This window comes from Trachemys scripta, chromosome 4, assembly GCF_013100865.1.
Source record: "Trachemys scripta elegans isolate TJP31775 chromosome 4, CAS_Tse_1.0, whole genome shotgun sequence".
NCBI classification, from domain to species: Eukaryota; Metazoa; Chordata; order Testudines; family Emydidae; genus Trachemys; species Trachemys scripta.
The window spans coordinates 41,679,735-41,702,012 of record NC_048301.1 but is presented as its reverse complement, the minus strand read 5'-3'; the positions used below and the strand labels follow the sequence as shown (position 1 = coordinate 41,702,012).

The 22,278-nt window shown below is 47.6% G+C and overlaps 1 protein-coding gene across 1 annotated transcript in view; it reads left to right on the top strand.

Moving 5' to 3' along the window:
* Window positions 1–17,609, top strand: part of IFT43 (intraflagellar transport 43) — a gene marked incomplete at its 5' end in the record, with an annotated part of 48,796 nt that extends 31,187 nt beyond the window's left edge. Inside the window, 4 exon segments of the mRNA XM_034768491.1 lie at window positions 12,291–12,363; window positions 13,678–13,753; window positions 15,288–15,350; window positions 16,167–17,609. Of these exon segments, the coding sequence (XP_034624382.1) occupies window positions 12,291–12,363; window positions 13,678–13,753; window positions 15,288–15,350; window positions 16,167–16,286 (332 nt within the window).
* Between the last annotated feature and the right edge of the window lie 4,669 nt (window positions 17,610–22,278).

Here is a 22,278-nt window from a genome sequence, read left to right as displayed (position 1 = left end):
CATTAAAATAAAAAACTGCAAACTTAGAAAAAGAACATTCTGTGTTCAACAACAATTTTGATGTCTAGGCACATTTTACTTCTTATTCATACTGCAGCTGTGCCCAGAGACCCCAGGCAGGATCAGGGCCCCATTGCACTGGATGCCATAAACACACAATCTCTGCCACAAAGAATCTCCAATATGGCCTGGGGGAGTGGTGGTGGGGAGAAGGTGATACACTCAAATAGAAACATTTTGTATATTCGTAAGGTTTTGTAATTATGTTGATGAAATAAATATGGACTTCCCCAACTGCCATTCCACTTAACTATGTAATGTTGAGAGATTTCTTATAGGTGTCATGGCTGAGTTGGATTCTTGAGGAGAGGTTTGAAATAGAAAATAGTAGCTTCACAGATTAGTTCAGGGTGGGCATACCATGTGTAAAAGGACTGAGTGGAAGGAGGCCAGAGACAGTAGTGGAAGGAAATGGATTGAATGGACATATCCGACTTCAGTGATTCCTTAGAGTTACATAAAGAAAACAGACAGTGCAGTAGAAGAGTGAAACATTACCAGGAGAGAGAGCTTGTGGAAGATGGGGACGGGTCAGACATTGCAGCTCTGACACTGTTTTGGGGTATATACAGAACTGTGCTAACAATTCATTTTCTCTAAACTGTATTTCTCCAGCCATTTTCCAGGTCTCTCTTCCTCACGGACAACTGGTCTAGGACAAGTGAGACATGATAAAAAGGAGCCTTTTTTTGAGTTATTGGAGAGCCAAGAAATGTATCTGACAAAAAGCATCATTTTCCCACTCTAACTCCAAATTTGGCGAACTTTTCAAAAAAGTTAGTCACCTGAGAATAGTGGCAGTAACTCCCCAGCTGTAACTAGTGTCTCTGTGTACCAATGTTGGGGTTTTCTAAAGCAGTGTTTCTCAAAGACGGGTCCCTGGGATCTCTCTGACATAGTTTAGGAAGGCAACAAGCCAGTCCCTGGTATTCAGAAGGTTGAGAAACACTCTTCTAAAGCACCCACCACTGAATTATCTTAGCTCTTGTGCAATGCTCTGATGTACAGCCCACACTGGCATATACACATATTTGTACATAAAGCGTGGTCTCAGTAACCAGGTACTGCTCCGTTGCTGGGTTGCAGAGTGTCTGCCTGAGCCCTGGCTTGTGGGGCTCTGATAGGAGAGCTCTGCCTCTCTGCACAATGGGAAACCTGTTTTAACAGGATTTAATACATTGACAACCTTAGGAATAATAAACCTTCACGAGCAACAAAAAAGTGTTTAATTCCTAAAGGACAGGCCTACTTGAGCCACTTTTGGCCAGGGGCGATTGGGGGCTTAATACTGTGTGTGTAGCAATCTGGGTGATCTGAGAGAGAGGAGTTTAAGGGTAATTGCTCAATTTTCTGTCCATGTCAACAGGGAAAATGGGCGGAAGTGGCTGAGCTCAGCGCAGCAGTGATGCCAGATGAGATGAGAGATGTGAGGCTGTCAGTGGAATTAGAAAAGAGCTATCTGCAGAGCACTGTCTTGTAAATGCCGGCTACTCTGTGCTGGGACTACTCAAGGGAGGAAAGGGTTATTATAAATAAATTCACAATGAAAGGGGCCCCTTCCCCTGTGTACCCCTCCCCTGCGGGACAGGCATGGGCTCTATTTTTATCCTGCCTGGTATTTCGCTTGTTCACTTGGTGCTTTCTAAACAATGCAGCATCTGTCTGACGGATGCAGCAATCAAGTGGCCATCTCCTGGATTGGGCAGCTTTTGGGTACTGAATGCCCCTGCCTCTCCTTTCAGAGATGGCACCTCCCTCAACCGTGAACTTCTTTAGACCTTCAGCTGAGAGTCCCCTCTTTGTGCCTTCCCTGCCATGCCCCATCCTGCAATGTCTTCCCAGAAATGTCCCCTCAGTCCCACTTCATCCCTTGGAATTCCCTCCTGCTCTGTAGCTCCTCAGCCAGTGATGCAGCTTCAGCTCATTGACTGAGACTGCCGTCCCTATCCTCCTGGCCATGGCCCCCCACACATGCTGCTCCCCCACTTCAGTAATGCTTCACTCTAGTAGCTCTGCTCCCCAAGAGGAGCGCAGCTTCTGGAACAGGGCCGCTGCTGGAGGAAGGGGACAATGTATGTGGTTTTGAATGTGGGAAAAGGTGGTATGTGATTTTGGAGCAGGTAGTGCGTGTGAACAAGGGAGCTGATGGAAATGAAGGGCTGACTGTGCTGCACAGACAAACCCACACTGACCTGCAGAGGGAGAAGCCGCCAGGAGACAGTGATTAAATTAGTGCTGTCAAAGTGACACACATTTTCCCCCCTTCCGGGAAGCTTCCCCCTAGGAAGTGATGCTAAGTATGAGACTTCTGTATAAAGTGTCAAGCCTTTACAAGGGCTTCTTACCTTCTGGTGTGTGTGGGCAGCTCCTCTTCATTAGAACAGGAGAGGAGAACATTAAAAGATGAAAAGAAGGAAGTGCCATGGTCACGGAATCTTTCTGTCTCTGTAGAGCTGGGTGTCTGTCTGTCATGTGGTAGCAACCTAGAGCCAGGACTTCACAACAATACAGTAGTGATCTCTTCTCATTAGCAGCCTCTGAATAAAAGGAATACTGAATAAAATGCCTGGTCTACAAGTGGCTTAGAGCAGACCTGGGACCACAGTGCAGACCAAGTGAGTTCTGTGCAGCAATCGTTAATGATAAAGTATCCTAGTTGCCTTCTTGGCTAGTTAATCTGTGCGGGGAAGGCAAGGAGATGGTAGGTTCCCATGTGATGTAAGTTCCAGGGAGATTTTGGTGGTGAAGAAGGTTGCAATGCCTGATCATAGGCCAGAGTGGCACAAGGGGGAAATTGAAAGATGTGGGGAGAAAGACCAGGGAAAGGGAGGAGCTAGAGGTGGGGAGATGTGGAGGGAGCTGTTTGGGGAGAACACTTACCATTGGTGAAATGGAGAGAGGAGCAGAACTGTGCCTGGCATGTAAGGAGCTGAGTGAGTGGGCTGACTGGGGAGTGATGGTCTGGGGCAGAGGGTGATGATTATGCTTGTATGTTGGTCTGTCCCACTGTGACATCATGTGTCCATGCACCTGCCAGTTGGATGGTTCTTGGAGGTGCAGGCATACAGCTCTGCAGGTGCACCTGAGTCCTGACCTGCTGCCCTTTGCTATTCCAGCCCTGGACTTCTGTTTAAGAAGGTCTCTGCATCAGGCCAAACTCCATGTGGTGGTTTTGTGATGTGGATAAAAATTCTCCAGGGACGGGGGGAGTCCATTAGCATATGTGAGGCTAGTGATGGGCAGGCTCACAAACAGCTGCTGGCTTCAGATGGGAGATTGGTCAGGGCCATCTTAACCTCACTTTGACAGCTGACATTACAAGCTGGAGTTACCTTGGTCTGGAGAAGCCTCTATCTTTTCAGTGGGAGTGGAAGGGGAGAGCAGTGTGTGTGTATCCCAAGGGATATGGTGAGAGCCCTGTTTTGAGTAATTTAAAACTGGACAAGGCAGTGAATAATACAGCTATTAGGGAACAATCCTGGCCTGTTTGGGGATGAACTTGATGGGTTCTGGTAAATCTCTTCCATCTCTAAATTCTGTAGTATGTTAGATACGTAGTCATATTGGGCTTATGATTGCTGAATCCATAAGTGTAGTTGACGGACTAGGTTTACCTAAAAGACCCGTTAAGAAAAAGCTCTTGAAAGATGATTACAGAATTGAGACTCCATCATTTAAAACTGCCCGAGGCAAACTCCTTTGAACATTGCAGCAGTGGAGGGACAGAGAGAGAACCGCGTAGCCCTTGATTGTAGCGTCGTTCCCTCAGGACCCGTCCCCACTCCCCCCTCAGTTTCTCATCTGATATGAGAAAGCAGCAGTAAGACTCCTCATCTGTCTTATGAAAATCTGATTCGGAATGGCTGTGATCAAACCCAGCTGGCTGTCAGCAGTGGTGGCCTTGTGCGGAGGGAGGGAGGCTTCTGAGGAGTTTCTGGATGTGGAAATGTCACAGGTGCTGCCGATCAAAGAGGCATTTTTTTAATAAATATATATAAGAAAAAATAAAAAAAAACCTAAGGATTTAGCATAAAAGAAATGTAGTTTGTCTTGTTTTTCCAGCATAACATGAAGAGGATGAAATAGAATCAGATACGCTTGCTCCCAAACATACTTCCACGGGACTGCTCTGAGAAGCCACTTTCCCTGTCACATTAATGCTCTAAAGCAAAATCACTCATCTCTAGCATTATTGAGGAGGGTTTTGTATTTCTGAACTCCCCCATCCCTCCCTCCCGTGCCTCATGCCTTTCTAGGCTGTGGCCCTGCCGGTGCCTTAATACCTTTTAGAAGGGAAAAAAAATGAGGGGGGATATGGAGAGAAGCCTTTAAAGGAGAAAAGTGGAAATCTCCAGGAACTGAGGCAGGCACAGAGTTTAGACAGGAGTGTCTGTAGGTTGGTAGCTGTTTCCTCCACAGAGATCGATCTTTGGCAGTTTGAGCCTCCCAGATCAGTGCCCTACTAATGCCAGCTGTACAGTAGCACAGTCTCAATCCTGGTCTCCAAGCTCCTGGTGCTTCTATTGCCAGTGACCAGTCTGGTTGTCCAAAGGTCATAGGTGCATAGACTATAAGGTCAGAAGGGAACATTAGATCATCTAATCTGACCTCCTGTATAACACAGGCCATAGAATTTCACCCAGCTCCCCCTGTATTCAGTCCAGTAACTTGTCAGACACTGCCTTATTAACCCCTGTTCCACAACATCGTTGTAGCACTTCTGTCCTCTCCCTCAAGCATCCCAAGGAAGATGTGTGCAATGATGATTCCAAACTGGGAAGCTACTGTATGTCAGCAGCAACAAATGCCACAACCTGGTTACAGTGGTACAGACCTGTGCTGTTCTCTGTGGCTCTCATGGTTCAAGAGCCTGAGTGGCCACTCCATCTCCTATCCAGCCCTTTGTCTAGTTGATAATCACTTTGTAGCTTGGAAGGCTGAGAAAAAACAAAACCATTTGCTCTTGTTCTCCACTAATATGGTTGTCTCTGTAAAGCTACTATTTGGCTTTTCAGTGTCAGGGAGCCACTGAGACCTTTCTATAACTTGGGGTTAGAAGGCCCCTTTATTATTGTGACTTGTCACAGCAGCTAGCCCGTGTGGTGCCACCATCATAGACTCACCATGGTTCTCAGGGAGATGGACTCTTGTGATGTTTTTCCTTAGTTTCTTCTCTCAGCTTTCCGGAGCCACACCCCAGCAGTCATGGTAGCTACCTGATTCTCTTCAGCCCTCTGCTTTCATTCTCCCCACTGGCGACAGGCATGGCTCCTGATCAGCCATCAGATTGACAGCAGGTCAGGTACGATCCTGGGGAATGCATCCCAGTCAAATGGAGTGGCCAGGGGTCCAGAGAGCTATTCTTTGCCCTCTCTGCTTGCTTGCTGCTCTCACCTTCCAAGAGGCTTTGAGCTTGTTTGTGTGTTCAGTAGAAACTGCCTCTGCTCTTTGTGGGTTTTTTTTAAGCCTGTTGCTTTCCACTTTTTTTTTTCTTCTTCTCCATTTTTTCCATTTAGAGGGGGAAAAAATATTTATCGGATTGAGATGCGCTAATTAAAGCCATTTTCTGGTATTTGGTTAATGGAGTGTTTGATGTCTCTCTGACAAGACCATGAAATGCACGGAGTGTCCACAGGGACGGAATTTGCTGAACACGGCGCTTTGTAAATGAGGGGACACAGTGTCGCAGCAGCTCATGAATATGAAACGCCCATGATGCTACCTCGGTGGACTTGGGAACACAGATGAATCCTGTCATGTGCTAAATGAGACCAATTTCTTTCACTTAACTTCATCTTCAATCAGACCTTCTTCCATTTGCCTGTTTAAAATTCCCCAAACGTGATGCAGAAGGTAAAAACATTCAGTAAAATAAAGTTTTGCAGCAGCAGAGAAATTATAATTATCCCTGGTTTAAGTTGCATGCTCATAAAATGTAAAATTAAGTTAGTTTCTGTCATTCTTTAAGTGAGGAGCCTGTAATTCTGCTGCACTGAGGATAAACCTGCTTTGAAGGGGTCAGCTCGCCTCCAAAGCTGCCACCCTCTGGGTAGCCTGCACTCTAATCTCAGTAGCAGCAAAGGTGTGCAGGGCATTGTGTGGTCATTGAAGACGCCTGCATCACTACTGTACGGAGCTTCCACTCTGAACTGGCCATTGAAAATGTCATGTGACCAGGGGGAGAAAATCCTCATTAAGCATGAATGACAAGATTTTTAGTGTGACTCTCAGCATTTGGAGTTGTGACTCCAGAGAGAATGGTTGTGCAGCTCTAGGGGGCCTAAATTAAAAGGGGAGGGTTAGTGGCTGTAAAAGATGGACTTTACCTGAATCAGTCTTGGCACTGGAGACAGGGCTTCCAATCCTAGCTCTGCCTGACCTGCTGTCTGGCCTTGGGCAAGCCACTTCTCTCTGAATTTGTGTTCCCCCATCCACTCTGTCTTGTCAATTTAGCCTGTAAACTCTTTGGAGCAGGGACTGCCTTACTGGGTGTTTGTACAGCACCTAGCACAATGGGGCCTTGGTCTCATTTGGGGCCTCTAGGTGCTGCTGTAATCCAAATAACAAGCAGGTGTGACTTGCATATGGAGGAGGGAGGTGCAGCAGGAAAAGCAACTGCCAAGAGGGTGGAGGCTATAAGATAAAGTGGGTTCTTACCCCTCTTAGCAGTTGCTTTTCCTGCTTCTACCTCTCCATCCATCTCCTCTGCAGATCAGTTACTTGTGTAAGAGGCAGAAAGGGAGATGGTTACAGATACCCAGCCTGGACTACCGCCATCACTAGTGTCTCTTGTTTGTTTATATCTTAAAAAGCACTGTCCCCTGCTAATTATTCAAGTACCCAGTCTGAGTAAGCATGTGTCCTCCTTCCCTTCTGACCTCCTTCCACTTCTTCCTTACACCAACTTGCCTCACCATAACTTAGATGCAATGGTTTTTAGGGCATGGATTGTTTTTTATTCTTTGTGTGGCCACTGCCTAGCCCACTACAGCCCTGACCAGACTGGGGTCTTTGATGCTCTTGTCATAGAGATAATAATATACTGTCTTAGCCATTAACAAGACCATAGGCGCCAACTTCTCCTGGCGCTGGTGGGTGCTCGCGCCCCCCCCGGCCCTGCCAGATTCCACCCCTGCCCTGCCCCCATTCCAACCCCTTCCCCAAAGTACTCACCCCAACTCCGCCCCCTCCCTGCCCCTATTGGACTCCTTCCCCAAATCCCCACTCCAGCCCGGCCTCTTCCCCGGAGCGCGCCGCATTCCCGCTCCTTCTCTCTCCCTCCCCCAGCTTGTTACGCCACAAAACAGCTGTTTCACGGTGGCAAGTGCTAGGAGGAGAAGCGGGGACGCGGTGCGCTCAGGGGAGGAGGCAGAAGTGAGCTGGGGTGGTGGGGCGGGGAGCTTGCTGCTGGTTGGTGCAGAGCACCCACCAATTTTTCCCCTTGGGTGCTCCAGCCCCGGAGTCGGCGCCTATGAACAAAACAGCTACATTTGGTCTAGGAAATTATAACTTAGCTGTTAACTATCACTTGGGGTTTAGTGCCACAGCAGTTCTGGGTTTGATGAGCTTAGTTTGAATTGCCTCCAAGAGATAGCTCCCAGCTCCTTGGAAAACTTAAAATCAGACTAGATGTAGGTGTGGAGAATAGACCATAGGAAACAGTTCTGTATTGGCCAGCAGGGGGCTCAAATATTTATTTTCCATCTCTGCCTTGGTTGATTCCTGGGCTCGGGCTGGCATGGTCTGAGGAAGAGGATGCCAAGGGAAAGTTTGATCCCCTTTAACCAAACTGGGGTCTGAAGAGGAGTCCCATCTAGGTTTCCTTAAGGTCACTCTGAGTATGAGGGGCCTTGAGTTGTTTTACCTGACTTACAGAAACCCATTACTTCTGTTTTCTGTCTGTAAAACATTACCCAACATACACCTCTTCCACTCCTCTTCCTCTGTCTTCACTGATTTTACCAGGAGGAAAACTGGGTGTATTTTAATTGGGGAGGAATGAGTGCTCCTTTAAGAGCTGGGTATACTCGGAACATTCTCTCCACGGTATCACAAAACTGATACCAGAGGAACTCTGGTGGAGGCTGTGGTTGAGGGTGGACCTGCATGAGTTACACTAAAGGGGCCCAGGGTCTAGTTGGGAGACCAATGCTAAGAGAAGGGAGGGAAGGGTGTGCTATAGGGGGAGGGAAATCCCCTGCTGGAGCAATTTCATGTGGGCTATAACATCGCTAGTGTGGTCTCCACCCAGCTGCAAAGACTTGTCTGCAATATTTTATTGAAATTGGCAGATGTTAGAGATGATCAGGAAACTGCCCTTCCTTCTACAACATAGCTATGCATTGTGAATCTGTTTGTTTCCAGATTGTGGTGCCGTCCTTTGTTCTCTGCTTCATTTTACAATGTGCAGGCCCTTCAGCGGCATCATTGCAATGATGATGTTTGTATGTTTGATAAGATGTTCCCAATTCCCCTATGCACATGCTGGAATGCAATTCCCAGCTGCTCTTCAATGTGTATAGACATTATGAAGCCATGTATGAGGCTCATATGCAAGGGCCCTGAATTCAGAGAGATTATAATGTGGACAGAAAATATTACAACAAGAATCCACATGGAAAAATCAAAGTTAATTGATTGGGTGGAAAAGATCTGAAATATAGACATTCTGTAAGAGGCAGGACACAGAGAATCAGGGATAGCTGAGAGAGACCAGGGTGATATGAGCAATACACTATCTGGGAGATTTGCAGCTGCTGAAATAAGGCCAATGTAGTTTCTGGCTGTGTGCACATGGGTACTGCATTGTAGGACAGAGAGGACATAGTCCTGCAAAGATTTACTTACATGCTTAACTTAACATGTGAGTAGTTTCATTTAAGTCAATGTGAATGCTTAACGTTAGCATGTGTTTGCACCCCGTGGCTGTGCTGTGGTTGCTACTAGAATATTGAAATAACTTCTCAGCAGAGTGTTACCAGAAAGATACTGGAAAAAACTGTAATAAGATCTGAGAAGAGCAACAAAAATGATCAGGAGGGTGGATGGCTTGAGTAAAAAAGATGCTTGGCTAACTGATGGCAAAGGAAACACTGTGATGGTTTACAAATGTGCAAAGAGTGTGAACAAAAAGAAGGGAGCAGAATTATTTAGAGTGGCACAACAGGGATGGAACAGGAGAGGAAGAAATTACAAGTAGTGGGTTGAAATTTAAAAAAGAAATTTTATACTGAATAGCATTTAAATCTTCTTGCAAGTGAGATCTGTTAGCCTGGGAGCTGGGGATGCCCCATAGCATGGAATGTTCCCTAATCCATACAGTCACTCTCCAGGCCCTTGGCCAGTCCTGCTTTTAAATGACTCCAGCCATGGGAATCTCACATCTTCTGATGCGCAGTTAGTCCCCTTATTTTGTTGACTCACAGGCAAAATGGACTGTCTTTTCTTTGCTCAGCTTCATCTCCTTACTTGTAAGATAATCCCCTCAAACCAGCCTACACAATCTCTCTTCTCCCTACTCTTTGCCCCTTATCCACAATGACTCTGTTCCCCCCCCCCCAGCTATCACTGAGCTGAGCCCCTCATACTCTGTCAGTCACTCCATCAGCTGAATCACTTTTGTTCTTTTGTCCCTTCATTGTACTTTGCCAGCAGCTGGGAGCCCCTGCTGGGAAGAATCAGTGCGATGGCAGCTTCCCCTGTGAGAGCGGTCAGGGCTCCGCAACGAGCAGAACAGCGACAGGCCATTGACTCAATGCTATGGAATCGCCAGCCCTTGCCTTCCTCTGTCTCAGGGATGGATCAGGCCAAGTCGCTGCAGTTTCCCTGCAAAGGTCTTTATGAAGTTTGCTGTAGCCTGAAAGCTGCTCCATAGGCACCTGTTTGTTGGGCGGTTGGGGAGCTGGATGGCACGGCTCTGCTGAGATCGTCCAAGCTGTCACTGCCTCTCGCCTTGGCCTGCCTCTCGCTGCAGCCTCTATCCCTTTCAGCAGGCAGCCAATTAGAGAGAAATCCCACTGTGTGGCTAGCTCCAAACAGCCACCTCGCCAAGGTTCTGGGCTGACCCAGGCTCTGCTGCAGATGGGCCAGCGCTGCCTCTTCTGGCCAGGGATGGGGGGAAGGGGAACTGAGGGAGCCTGTGGAGATGCGGAGTGGACATGAGGCAGGAGCAATGCCATTTGGAGCTGTGGGAGGCTGCACAGCACTGACAGGAGGCAGGAGGAGGAAGCTGCTCAGGAAGACCCTGTCTTGAGCCCCAAACTCTTCAGGTGGGACTGTCTCTCCAGCTCCTGAATATTTATCTCAGCCTGGGCTGCAAACAGGGTAGAGCCAGAAGCAACCAACTGCTGAGTTCCAACAATATAATAGCAGTGCTACAGATGGAGCCAGGAGCAGCCTGATTGCTCCAGCCCCTGGGATGCCTGCTTCATTCAGATACCAACTGGGTGAAGAATCTCCAGAGAACTGAGCCATGCAGCTCCCCTGCCGCCTAAGAAACCGGGGCCCCTGGAGCAGCCTTCTGGCAAACCTTAGGCCTTTAAAGGGACACTACACTAAAGCCTGGTCTACACTACCGCAGTAAATCGATCTAACTTACGCAACTTCAGTTACATGAATAACGTAACTGAAGTTGACATAGTTAGATCCACTTACCGCGGGGGCTATACTGCGCTGTGTCGAGGGGAGACACGCTCCCGTTGACTTTCCTTTTGCTTCTTGGGGACATGGAGTACACTTCTCTCTCCCTCCTTCCTTTCTCCTCTCCCTTCCCTCCCAGCTGAAGTAGCTGTGACCCTAGTCCAAGGAGTGGGCTGGAGACTGACCCATAGCCTAGGCCAGCTACAGCAGACTCACATTCAAAATCATAAATAGGTTCCAACTCACTTTGTCTGCCAGGTCACCTTGGGATTATTTCCTACCTGAGTTTATATAAAGCTAGGTGAACACTGCAGTGGAATATCTACAACAGGAAGTTTTCCATGCTCTTCAATCTGACCTCTTGTCCTCTTCTGTCCTCTTCCCCATTTTGCATCCAGCAGTGCAGTCTAGGTGTGGTCAGTGCTGGAGCACTTCAGTGAGGTTCAGACCTCATGCTCTGTCTTGTCTGGATTGTGGGCTCCTCGGAGCAGGAAGGGTCTGGTACAGGGCTAAACCTACTGATAGCCCTTAACTAACTGCTGTTGGCTAGGCATCTGGCAACTCTGGTATGCTTTGCTCTCTGTTCAAATTATTTTGGGCTGAGTGCATCTCTCTACCAGATTGGGGAGTGCATCTCATGGCTGGACCTGCAGCAGGATGCACCATCATCACTGTCATCCTGGGCTACAACCAAACAAAACTTTGTCCACCTGTGGCTTCGCTGTCATGTCCTTGCCCTTGCTGGGCGGGAGAGCCCCACCTGATGAAATAGAGAGACTGCATCCAACATGCTGACCAGCCTCCTTTGCAAATGGGAGATGGGATCTGAGGAGAGAGGGTACTGAAAATACTCAAGAGAAGGACAGAGAAACCCAGGGAAGAGCCTGAAAGTGGATACAGATGAAGGGTTAATTGCTTCTGAGAGAGAAAGGGACAAATGCCAGAAAAGTCAAGCTCCAGGGATCAGAACGAGATTTGCAGCTGCAGCGTGAGAGACATCCAGAGAATTGTGCCCTTTGGGAGGGGGAATCTGCTGTGAAACTTCTTTATTTTTGGCATTTGGGGTTTCTTTAAACATTTTCCCCCTTAATTTAAATGACAGTTTTCTGAGGGAAATCTGATATTTTTCATCTCTAATAAAATGTGAACCTGAGCTGGACAAATAGTGATTCTTCTGTTAAGGGAATTCTTTCCCTGCCTATGGGATGATGGCAAGCATGCGGCAGGTCCGTGTTTGAGGCTTGCAGCAGCCAGCCAAAATTCAAACCTCAATAAGGTTCAAGGTTATTCCAGATGGAGAATCCATGACTGTTGAGCAAGTCCTAATGCAGCACAAATTTCCTTCCCTCTTTGGATTTATTTTGCCTCCAAGTTTTAAAGTTTTATTGGCTTGTTTTATTATTAAACTACAGTATATGCTTTTTTAATCATTGCAAATAACCTGCCATTGTTTTGCTGTCATGAGGGCTGTGAATGCGTTCACACCCCGGGTAGCATGGGAGGGTGGGACTTCTGACTTCTCTCTCTCCCAAGTGGGAAGAAAGCTCAGTATTCCGTCGTCTTCATGCTGCTTCTGCCTCTTCCTGTTGCAGATATTCCTGTGATCCCGGACTTGGAGGAAGTACAGGAAGAAGATCTCGCTATGCAAGTGGCGGCTCCACCCAGGTAACATCACAGCCACATGATCACAAGTCTAGAGTCACTGCCCACTGCTGGGGATCAGCGGTGAGAAATGGCTGCTGAAATTAAATCCTGCATTACCTTGTGTTCTGCAGAGATCAGTGGTTGTCCCATTCAGTAGGATTTGATGCCATGCATTATGATAGTGAGTCTCCAGGATAGTAGAGTTCCATTGTGTTGTTTCCAAATACAAAGAGAAAGTAATTACAGCATATTCTATATACATACAAAACTATATCAAAAAAACATGATTGAGCTTGCAAACTGAAACCTTCAAAAATTAGGAAATGCCCAATTTAAGGTTGCCTGTGCAACGTTAACACTGCCTTTTTTTGCATATGTATTATCACATACTCTTTACTTACATGATCATAAATTGTTTCCCCCCATATGATGTCTGCCTCATTCAAGTGCCTAGTTAATTTGTATAGTGCAAATCCTATTGGTTAAAAGTGCTAGTCAAAGTAGTTCTGGATTTATCTCAAAGGTGACTAGCAAAGGGAAAAAAAAATGAAAAAAAATGGTTAATCTTAGAAATATCAGGGAAGGGCAAGTCTGCTCTTTCCTGTTTTGTTGGAGTGATTTCTTGGATCATATGGATTGGGCGCTTTTGTGGCCCTTCATTGTACAGAAAGGGTGCCTGAATCCTGAACAAAGATGTTTTTTTCTCCCAAATGTTTATTGGGCATTGAAATTAAATAGCTGTTATCAAAACCAAATTAAAAACACTTTTAACAGTTTGACTAAAAATTACTTTGTTTCTCAATCAGATTTTACTTAATTGTTTTCTATCATGTTATGATCATATCAGTTCTCTGAACATCCATGGAGTCTTTGGATATGTTACTAGCTTTTTCTTATAACTATGACTTTAAAGCAGCCATGAAAACTCAGAGACCCCAGTATGCTGGAAGCTGCATGGTAGGGCTGGTTAGGAGCCAGGAGGTAGAACAATCAGACAGCTTTTCTCCTAAACAACTAATCCAATTTTTGCTGTTAGGCTTCCTACAAATACAGCATCTACCGCTCACAGGATGGCAGGTTCGGGGCTTCCCTCACATTCATGGTACATTAAATAATAATATTCCATGTCTAAATCATTGTTCTATCTGGTATGGAAACAGCACTCAAGAGGCTTGTGCCCAGATTCCTCTCCACCCATGTATTTATTTTCTCTTGGAGACATGGACACTGAAGCTGGATGCTCCCAGACTCCCATTCATGTGCCACTGCTCCCTAGAGGAGCACGAGCTGTTCCCACGCTTAGCTAGTTTTGTTTCTTGCCCCTCCCTCTTGCAGTATCCAGGTGAACAGAGTGCTGACCTTCCGTGACCTGGACAATGACCTCATGAAGTATGCTGCCTTCCAAACCCTGGTGAGTGGGTGCCCTTATGTAGTGGCCAGCATAACCCCCTCTGCACCTCCCTCATGTCGTCCTCCAGAAAAACAGATACTTGGGTCCAGCTGATACCTAACACAACCCCTGTCCCCCAAGGTTTCAAGGACCTGTTCCCCTCTGTTATGGGGCCCTAATGTATATGGGAACACTAAGTGAACAGTGCTTATTGCTCTGGTGGGGCCTCTGATACTGGATATAAACGTCTCCCTGGCACCTTTGCTTGGCATCCACTTGGAAATCTTACTCCGATGGCCATTTATTTACATAGTCAGAACATCCTTGAGTTTTCCCTCAAGTTTTCTGTTGGTCCAGTAAAAGATATTGCTTCACCCACCTTGTGTCTCTAACATCCTGGGACCAACACGGCTCCAGCAACACTACATACATCCCTAGAACACATTTCCTACCCATGTTTTACCATGCTCTGCCCCTTTCCCTGGTCCTGGGACACACACAGCATTGCTCTTTCCCCTGACATCCAGCACTGCTCCTTCTCCTTCAGCCAGGGTCATCCATGGTGCTGCCCTTTCTTGTGGTGCCTGAGGCACATGCAACCCTGCCCCAGGTGTCTGGGCTGCTGGCTCTGGGTATAGGAGTTCTTCATGCTGCTGTAGCCCAAAGAGCCATTTTCAAGCAGGAAGGAAGTTTCCAAAGCGGTTTCTGAGAGGCACAAACCCAAAGATGACAGGCCTTGATTTCCTGTCTCCTTGGGGACTGCCATGTTGCCAACCCTAAGAATTCAAAATCATGAGTCAGGACCCCAAAATCATGAGGGTTTTTTAATTGATGATGTTTTTGGTCTGGCTGCTGGTTTTTGAGCTCCCCCTTCTTGCCCTGCACTGTTTGTGTGACACAGACACAAAATGTGTACACATAGAAGTGCAGGCCCTGACTCCCTTGTGCATCTGCTGGACAATACTTCCCTCTCGTTCCCTCCATCTACACTCACTGGTTCACACAGCCCCTTCCCTGTGTCCCAGCAGCCTCCCCTGGCTGGTGCCTGTAGCTGGCACCTGTCTCCAGTCAGCAGCGGAGGGAGCTTCCCCACACTCTTAATTTAATTTAACTCTCCTGGGCTGCAGTGGAGGGTGGCGGGATGTTTTGTTTTTTCTGGACTCTGCCCCACTCAGAGCTCACGGGATCCCAGGGAGGTGCAGGCAGCTTTTATGGGATGGCTGCAGGCCAGCTCCCTATAGTGGCTGAAGGGGGAAACTGCAGCCAGCTCAGGTAAAATTCCTGCACCCCCAATTCAGCCAGAAATCACAGCAGTTGCGATTGCACTATGAGTGTTGCAACACTGGATTGGTCTCACGTACTCCTTCCCCTCCCTCTGAGCTGCCCACATCCAGTCGCCACCTGCTAATCCTGTCCCATAAGAAGCCATTGGTCCCCAAAGAGGCAAGAATGCAGCTGTGTCACCAGCAACATCTGTTCCTGGCTAAGGTGCGGGATCCCTTTTCTCTGTGCCTGGTCTGTTGGAGTACGTCTGTGACCTGCTTTGTGTTCACAGGATGGAGAGATTGACCTGAAGCTTCTCACCAAGGTTCTGGCCCCGGAACAGGAAGTACGAGAGGTGAGCCTGTCCTGAGGCAGAAACTAGTAGAGCTGTTCGCGTGGACCTGCAAGTCCCTCAGTCAGTACATGATACCCATGGCCTTATTAATGGCGGGGAGGGGGAATGGGACAGACTTTTCTCAGTTGGATAAAGTCTGAAGGGATTTGGATTTCAGAGGTTTCCAGGGCCCAGAATGTGATACATTTAGTGTGCCAGAGCTTGTGGCGCTGCTTCCAACTGTGCCCTCCCTTGCAAAATAGTTGACAAAGGAATTATTGGGGACTGTCTCTGACTGGGGACTGGGGCTCCTGACACACTCACCATTCTAATAAATTCTGCCTCTAAGAGCCACCACCAGCTCCAGCTCCATTGAGAGGCAAAGGCAGACAGGGGAATAGGGAGAACCCAAGTCTGGAACAACAGGTCAGGACAGAGGAGCACCAGCGGAACTGGGGGGAGCCCAGGACTGGAATAGCAGGGTTTCTGCAGGTTGGGACAGAGCTGAATTGGCAGAGTTGTGTAGGGGTGGAGATTTCACAGATCCTCCCTGCACTGTGCCTGGTTCAATCTATAACTTGCTATTTTAGTGAATTTTAAAAAGACAACCCGATCTGTCAAAATCTATAAATTGTGGCAGGGATTCAAACTGCCTTTTTCTTGGGATTTCTAGTGCTCCTAGTGGAATCTAGGGCCCTGCCCTAATTCCCCCTCTGTGCGCAGAGTGGTAGCTCTCTGAGCCTGTTACAGCTTCTCTCTAGGGCTGCTCGCCTGACCATTTAGCAACATTCAGAGACCTGTAGCAATTCAGTATTTTTCTTTCTTTCCTCTTGGTAGGAGGACGTCCTCTGGGACTGGGACCATCTCTACATGGAGGTGTCTTCAGAACTCGTGACTGAGTGGGACGTGGGACAGTCTGAGAGAGATGAGCCCTTGGGTCAGTCCAAGAATATCTGAGCTCTGGTCAGCTCAGCACACAGGCTCAGACAGCTGCAAATAGTTAGCACTAGTTGTGTTTTTTTTTAATCAACTCTTGTATTTGAGAAAATATTCCAGATCTGAAAGTAAAGGAGGTGAGAGCATGATAGGAAAGTGGGCTTGACTCCCAGGTATTTTGTAACAAGAATATTTATTTGTTCTCAAAATGCCACACTGAATAATTTCAAATACAAAAAAGCATTTGTTTAAACAATCGCTTCTATTTCGCTAGCTCTTCATCCCAAGATGTTTTACAAGTTACTGCAGGGATCTTGTCTGCTGCTGCAGCACTGCACCCTGTTCTGGGATGGAAACATGGCAGCTGTTTAACAGCCACACTGGACAACAGGGTAGGACAGGAAATGAAGAAGAACATGGCTTCCTATTGAGGCTGCAAAGGGAGTTTAGGTTGAATTTGCCCAGGACTCTGAGGTTACCATCCTTCTCTCACAACAGATGCCACAAGTGGTCCAGACCGCAGTTTTATATCCCATCCAGAGGTAATACCTCCAGCAACCCACTGTCCTATAGCCCTGTGCTTGGAATAATAGCTCTTTATTGAGTCAGAGGGAAGAGCACCACCTACTAAACTGTCAGCATTACTTCTTGCAGCACCTGCTTTTTCCCCCTGTGGTCTCCCAGGGCTAACCCTGCTTAGTTTGTCAACACAGAGGAACACATAGCCTGAGCTGAGATGGTTTAAGGTGATAGGTAGCTTGTAAAGTAAATGCTGTTTATACCACACATTTGAAAGTGCCAGGCCTGCTGCTGTGATACATACACCCTGCTCGTATCAGTGGTCATTGTTTGCAGGGAGCTAGTTGCCCTCTAAAGCTTTGTGCTGCTGGAGCTTTTGACTGTGATCTCTCCCATGTGGAGCAAGTGTAAACACTCTTCTGTGTGGTGCAGATGGCTGGGGGAGGATGATGCTGCTGGCTTTGTGCTTGGTTGGTATATCTTCATCGTGTTCTGTTCTTACCACTGTGCTAAGAGCTCAACAGGTCCAGTTACCCCTCTGAATACAGCACATGCTAAATCATAACATCGGGGCCCACTGAGAGATGATGCTGAAGGCAAAAGAGAAGCAGGATTGAGCCCTGCACCGTGGCCTTAGGTTCGAAGGGCATGGTATCATCTTGGACAATGGTGCTACTGCACCATGGGCTTGGGGTGGGAACAGCAGAATGGCTGATTCCTGAAAAATGAAGCTTGGATAAATGCTTCACTGGGCAAAGAGTCTTTTTCCAGCTGTCTGGGGTGGTTGCAATAAAATGGATCCTCAGAAACCTTGAGGCTGCAAAACTCTTCACGTGCGTAATTGGAGAGACCCCCATACACATCCTGATGGTGATTCCAGTGGGTGGAGGAGCCATGGGGCTTTAGGAAACTGAAGTATTTATCTACATAGAAATTGTTCCCCTTGCACTGCTGGCACACACACAACTGCAATATCCACCCACCCTCAGGCTTTGAGGCCAGCTTCCAGAATCTCTGGACTTTTGACCATGGGCAACACAGATGACCTTACTGTGAAAGCGACAGTGAGTAGAAAAGAGAGCTGCTTAGGCTGTGAAGATGACAGCAGTGCCCTTGCCCCTTCTCCCTGAGTTTGAGTGAGTCTGTGAGATCTTGATTAAAAAAATTAAGAAGTCCCCCAAATGACTTAAATTGGGGTGGGGGAAGAGAGAGAGAGAGAGTGGGACTGCCTATATGCACACAACAGGCAAATGTTTGGAGGATGAGGCCAAATTCTTTGCTGGAGTGGAGAAGCCTGTTTTATATGACTGTTCCTCACTGAGACTTCCCAGCTGTACCACCTTCTCTCTCTGTCTTTCAATGAGGTCCACGCAGGCTCGTTGGCCAGAAAGAACACAGGGTGCTTCCCACATCCCACTGGAAAACTTTGCATTAAAATTCAGCAAAACAAAGCAGCTCAGAAGATCAGATATATACCTTAGAAGGTGAAGGGGGGGAGGGAAGACCTGCTTCCCTCCCCCAGAGATCTACACACAGAGAAGAGTTTCTTTCCTTTTAATTATAAACTGTAGGACTTACTGGTGTTGGGATCCTCTCTCCTGTCCAAGTAAGATCAGACTCTAGCATACACCACTCCTCTGGTGAGCTGATAGCAGCAGTAGGCTATCTGCCATCCCTGGATCCCAGTATCTCTGAAACCTGAAGGACATGTATCTATACCTCAGCCCTGGGAATGAAAGGGGAAGGTTCTGTAGCCTCCGGAATGGACTCAACGCAGGCCTCCCAGTGCCCTTCACGGAGGCATGTGGCTCTGCAACATGCACGCTGCTGTACTCCCCTAAGTTGTCCCCCTGCGTCTCCAACCCTAAACTGCTATAGCAGAAAAACAACCCAAATTGAAAGAGAAAAATGATGAAGGGGGGAGGGGAGAACAAACACTGCAAGGGAGTGGATATGCTGTGGTGCCGATACCTTCCACAGTTGGAAGACTGGGCCTCAGATCTTCAGACACTGTCACAAAGATCTGTGGGTCTCTCCTCCTAGCAGTTTGTTGTCCACATCACAAAACCACTTCACAGTTTGCGAGGTTTGGAGTGGCTAAAATTGCCCCAAGACTAGGGCACTTAGGCAGGAAGAACTGTGAATCTGAATTACCTGATTGCATGAGGTGAAACTAGGCCTGCAATATTAGGGTATTATGCTTCGGTTGGGGGAGGGCGGATGGGATCAACATCACAAGGACCTGCAAGGATTTCTGGGGATTTTATGCTTCTGCCATATGCAAGGGCTTGAAGCAGCTGCCCAGCAGGCACAAGTCTGGGTTGCTTGGTGCAGAGGTTTTTCCTCTCTCTTGCTCCCTCCCACCACAGGGGGGCACTCCCCTGACTTCAGAGTGAGAGACAGAAAGTTGCACCCAAAGCCACATCCCTCATGCAGTTCCCATGTTGAGTGACTGAGGATAAGCCTTTCATTTTGCTGACTATGTTGTTCCTGTGTAATATGGACTCCGCACTCACTTGGTGCAGGCCTCATTTAGGTGGGGGGGGGAGGAACATCTCCCTCCCAGGCTGAAGGCTGGGTGGGAGAGCCAGTGCTATGTTTTTTCCTCATAATGTTCAGCCTCCAGTACTTAGTGAGGGCTGCGGTGCAGACTCCTTGAGGTTGCGCTGATCTTTCTCGGCTGGCAGCATCCTGCTTGCCAGTTCAACTCCAAGGCCAAAAAATGGGGAGCCCAGCTGGGCTGTGAGGAGCTGACAGGCCTCCAGCGAAGAGCCAGGCCTGAGAAGATTTCAGGTGGGGAGGAGAGGAGCTGGGGAGACACTGACTAAAGGGGGACCTTGGGAGGAAGCATTGGAGAATTCTGGAGAGAATGGGTGGTCTGGGTAAGGAGGTTTGGGAACAGGGAAAAGAAAAGGTCCCTCTGGAAGGGGAGAGGAGAGGATGGGGAGGAGACTCAGGGCATTTCAAAGAAGGTTAGAGGAAGGGAGCCTTTGAGGGGGGAGTTTCTTGGGGGTCTGGAGAGGGTCCGGGGAGACTGCGTTACTTGGGTGAGGGAGAGAGTGAGGCAGGACTGGGCTGGGGATGAGAGCAGCTGGAGAGAGCCTGGAGAAAGGAAAGGCAGGCCAGAAGCGAGGTGGAGGAGGGAGGTTTGGAGGCCAGGTGGGAAAGCGAGGGATGGGAGGAGGGTGACGTGGGGGAGAGATGGGAGTTTGGAGGACAGGGAGGGTCTCACTGGAGAGGTAGGAAAGAAGGGGAGGGAGGAGCGTGTGAAGGTAAGAATGAAGGGGTTTACGGGAAAGGAGCACAGAGGTGTTTGGAGTCAGAGCTGGGAATTCAGAAGTGTGCTGTGGCCACTTTATGCCAGCAGAGCTGTGTGCACCAGCCTGAAGTTGGCCCTGTGGAATTCCCTCAGGGGAGGGAGCCTCCCTGGGAGGTACAGAGCTGTCTGCCCCCTCACCAGAGCCTCTGACACAGGCATTCTGGAGTTAGAGGGGTGGCCAGGGCCATCCTATGCCCTGGCTATTCCCTGGCTGCTGACTGGCCCATAGGAGTTCTGGATAGCTGGGTACAGTTTTACTCTACAGCATGTTTGAAAAGTCATAGAGTCACATATCTTAAGGCAAGAAGAGACAACCATGATCATTGACTGCCTGTGTAATACAGGCCTGCTGGAGCCCAGTGATGGGTGGTTGAGCTAGAGCATGTCTTGTACAAAGACTCCTTGTATTGGAGAACCTACCACATCCTTAGGTAAGTTATTCCAATGGTTAATTATCCACAATGTTACTAATTTTTGCTTTATTTCACATCTGAATTTTTCTAGCTTCAACCTCCAACCATTGGGTCTTGTTATGCCTTTGTCTGTCTGAGTAAAAGCATGTCCAATATCCTCTCCCTGTTTTAGATATTTATAGAGTATAGGCTGTGATCAAGTTGTCCTTCTACCCTTCTTCAGTGAGCCAAATAGATTGAGCCCCTCTGATTCCCTTCCGGAGTTGGGAAAGGAAGCTGGGATTGTCTGACTGCAGTCCTTCAGTCAGCATGTTGTTCCTGTCTTTCACAATCCTCTTTTGGTTGCATTGCAACACCTGAAATGTGACTGAGAACTGCTGCTTCTCCTTTCACAGGGGCGGTGCTGTCATAGGATGAACTGCTCATTACTGTATTAGACAAGTGGAAACAATGCAGTGTGTTTGCAGGCCAGGGCTGGCCAGTTCTTGGCTGGACTGGAATGTACCCAGGTATGCTGGCTGGGACAGAGCTTCATTGTGAGCTCTGATTTGTAAAACGCTCTGTGGAAAGTATCTAACCGTGTTGAAAAGTCCGGAGCAAAATGTTCTTTGTAACTGATCTAGGTGACACCATAGTTCAGCCTCAGGTGATTTCTATTTCCACTAGAGTTGAGTCCACTTCTCAGAAGCATCAGCCTAACCTACACCAGTGAGATAGAATCAGTACCACAGATTGATGCTTAACTGAGGACTCTGCAGTTGTTCTGGTAGAACAGAGCAATAATAGTTCTCTGCATTCTTCTAGCAGCTTCCCTCCAAGGAACTCAACATGCTTCATGCACATGGATGAATACAGTTGCCCAACTTTCTCAGGAGGTAGGACAGTATTGCTATCCCCATTTTACAAATGAAGAAACTGAGGCACAGAAAGGGGAAATGACATGCCCAAGGTCACACAATGACATGGTGGCAGAATTGGGATTAGAACCCAGGGTCCCTAGCTCTAAGATGGAGACTGCACACCCTCTTAGAGCTGAGAATTGAATCCAGAAGTGTTGAGTCCCAGTCCCTTATTTGACCCTAGAGATTACACTTTTAATGCAGTGGTCTGATCACTACTTGTTCTTTTCTGCTGCCTACATGACTGGAGAAGAGCTGAACACCTGTCAAAGTGTATCATAAAGAGCTAGGTTAATATACTGAGCCAGTTATTGGTGCCTCATTCTACCTGGTTTTACTGGAACTCTGCCCAGGTGTAAGGATCTATCCACACATATCCACTTGCAGGATCAGAATCCAATAGATTATACAGAGAAAACGGTGAGACTGACTGTAAACAAAGTGATTCAAATGCACAAGAAAAACGGAATTGTAATTTCTTCCACTTCTAGGGATCTTAGGTGTCACTTGTAACAGTAGCAGGTACAATATTTGTAGGCGGAAATTGGCCATTTGAGTAGATTATAATTTGCCATTGAGGAGGATCTGGTGGTAGAGACCACACACGTGGTGCTGTAAAATAAATAATCTTGATAATTAAAGCTAAAAATTAGGCATTAAAGTAGATTACCCAGAAACTTTCCATACAGAAGTCTATTTGCCAGCTAGGAGCCTCTTAAAGGGACTCTGCCCAGCTGCTTTATTAAATGAGACAAAGTGACGGCGGGAGGAAGGGGAAAACTGCTATGTTAATCAGTTGGAAAGGTACTGCTGTTCCTGTCGCTGGAGTGTCTCAGGGAAAGCGGAATTAATTCATCACATAT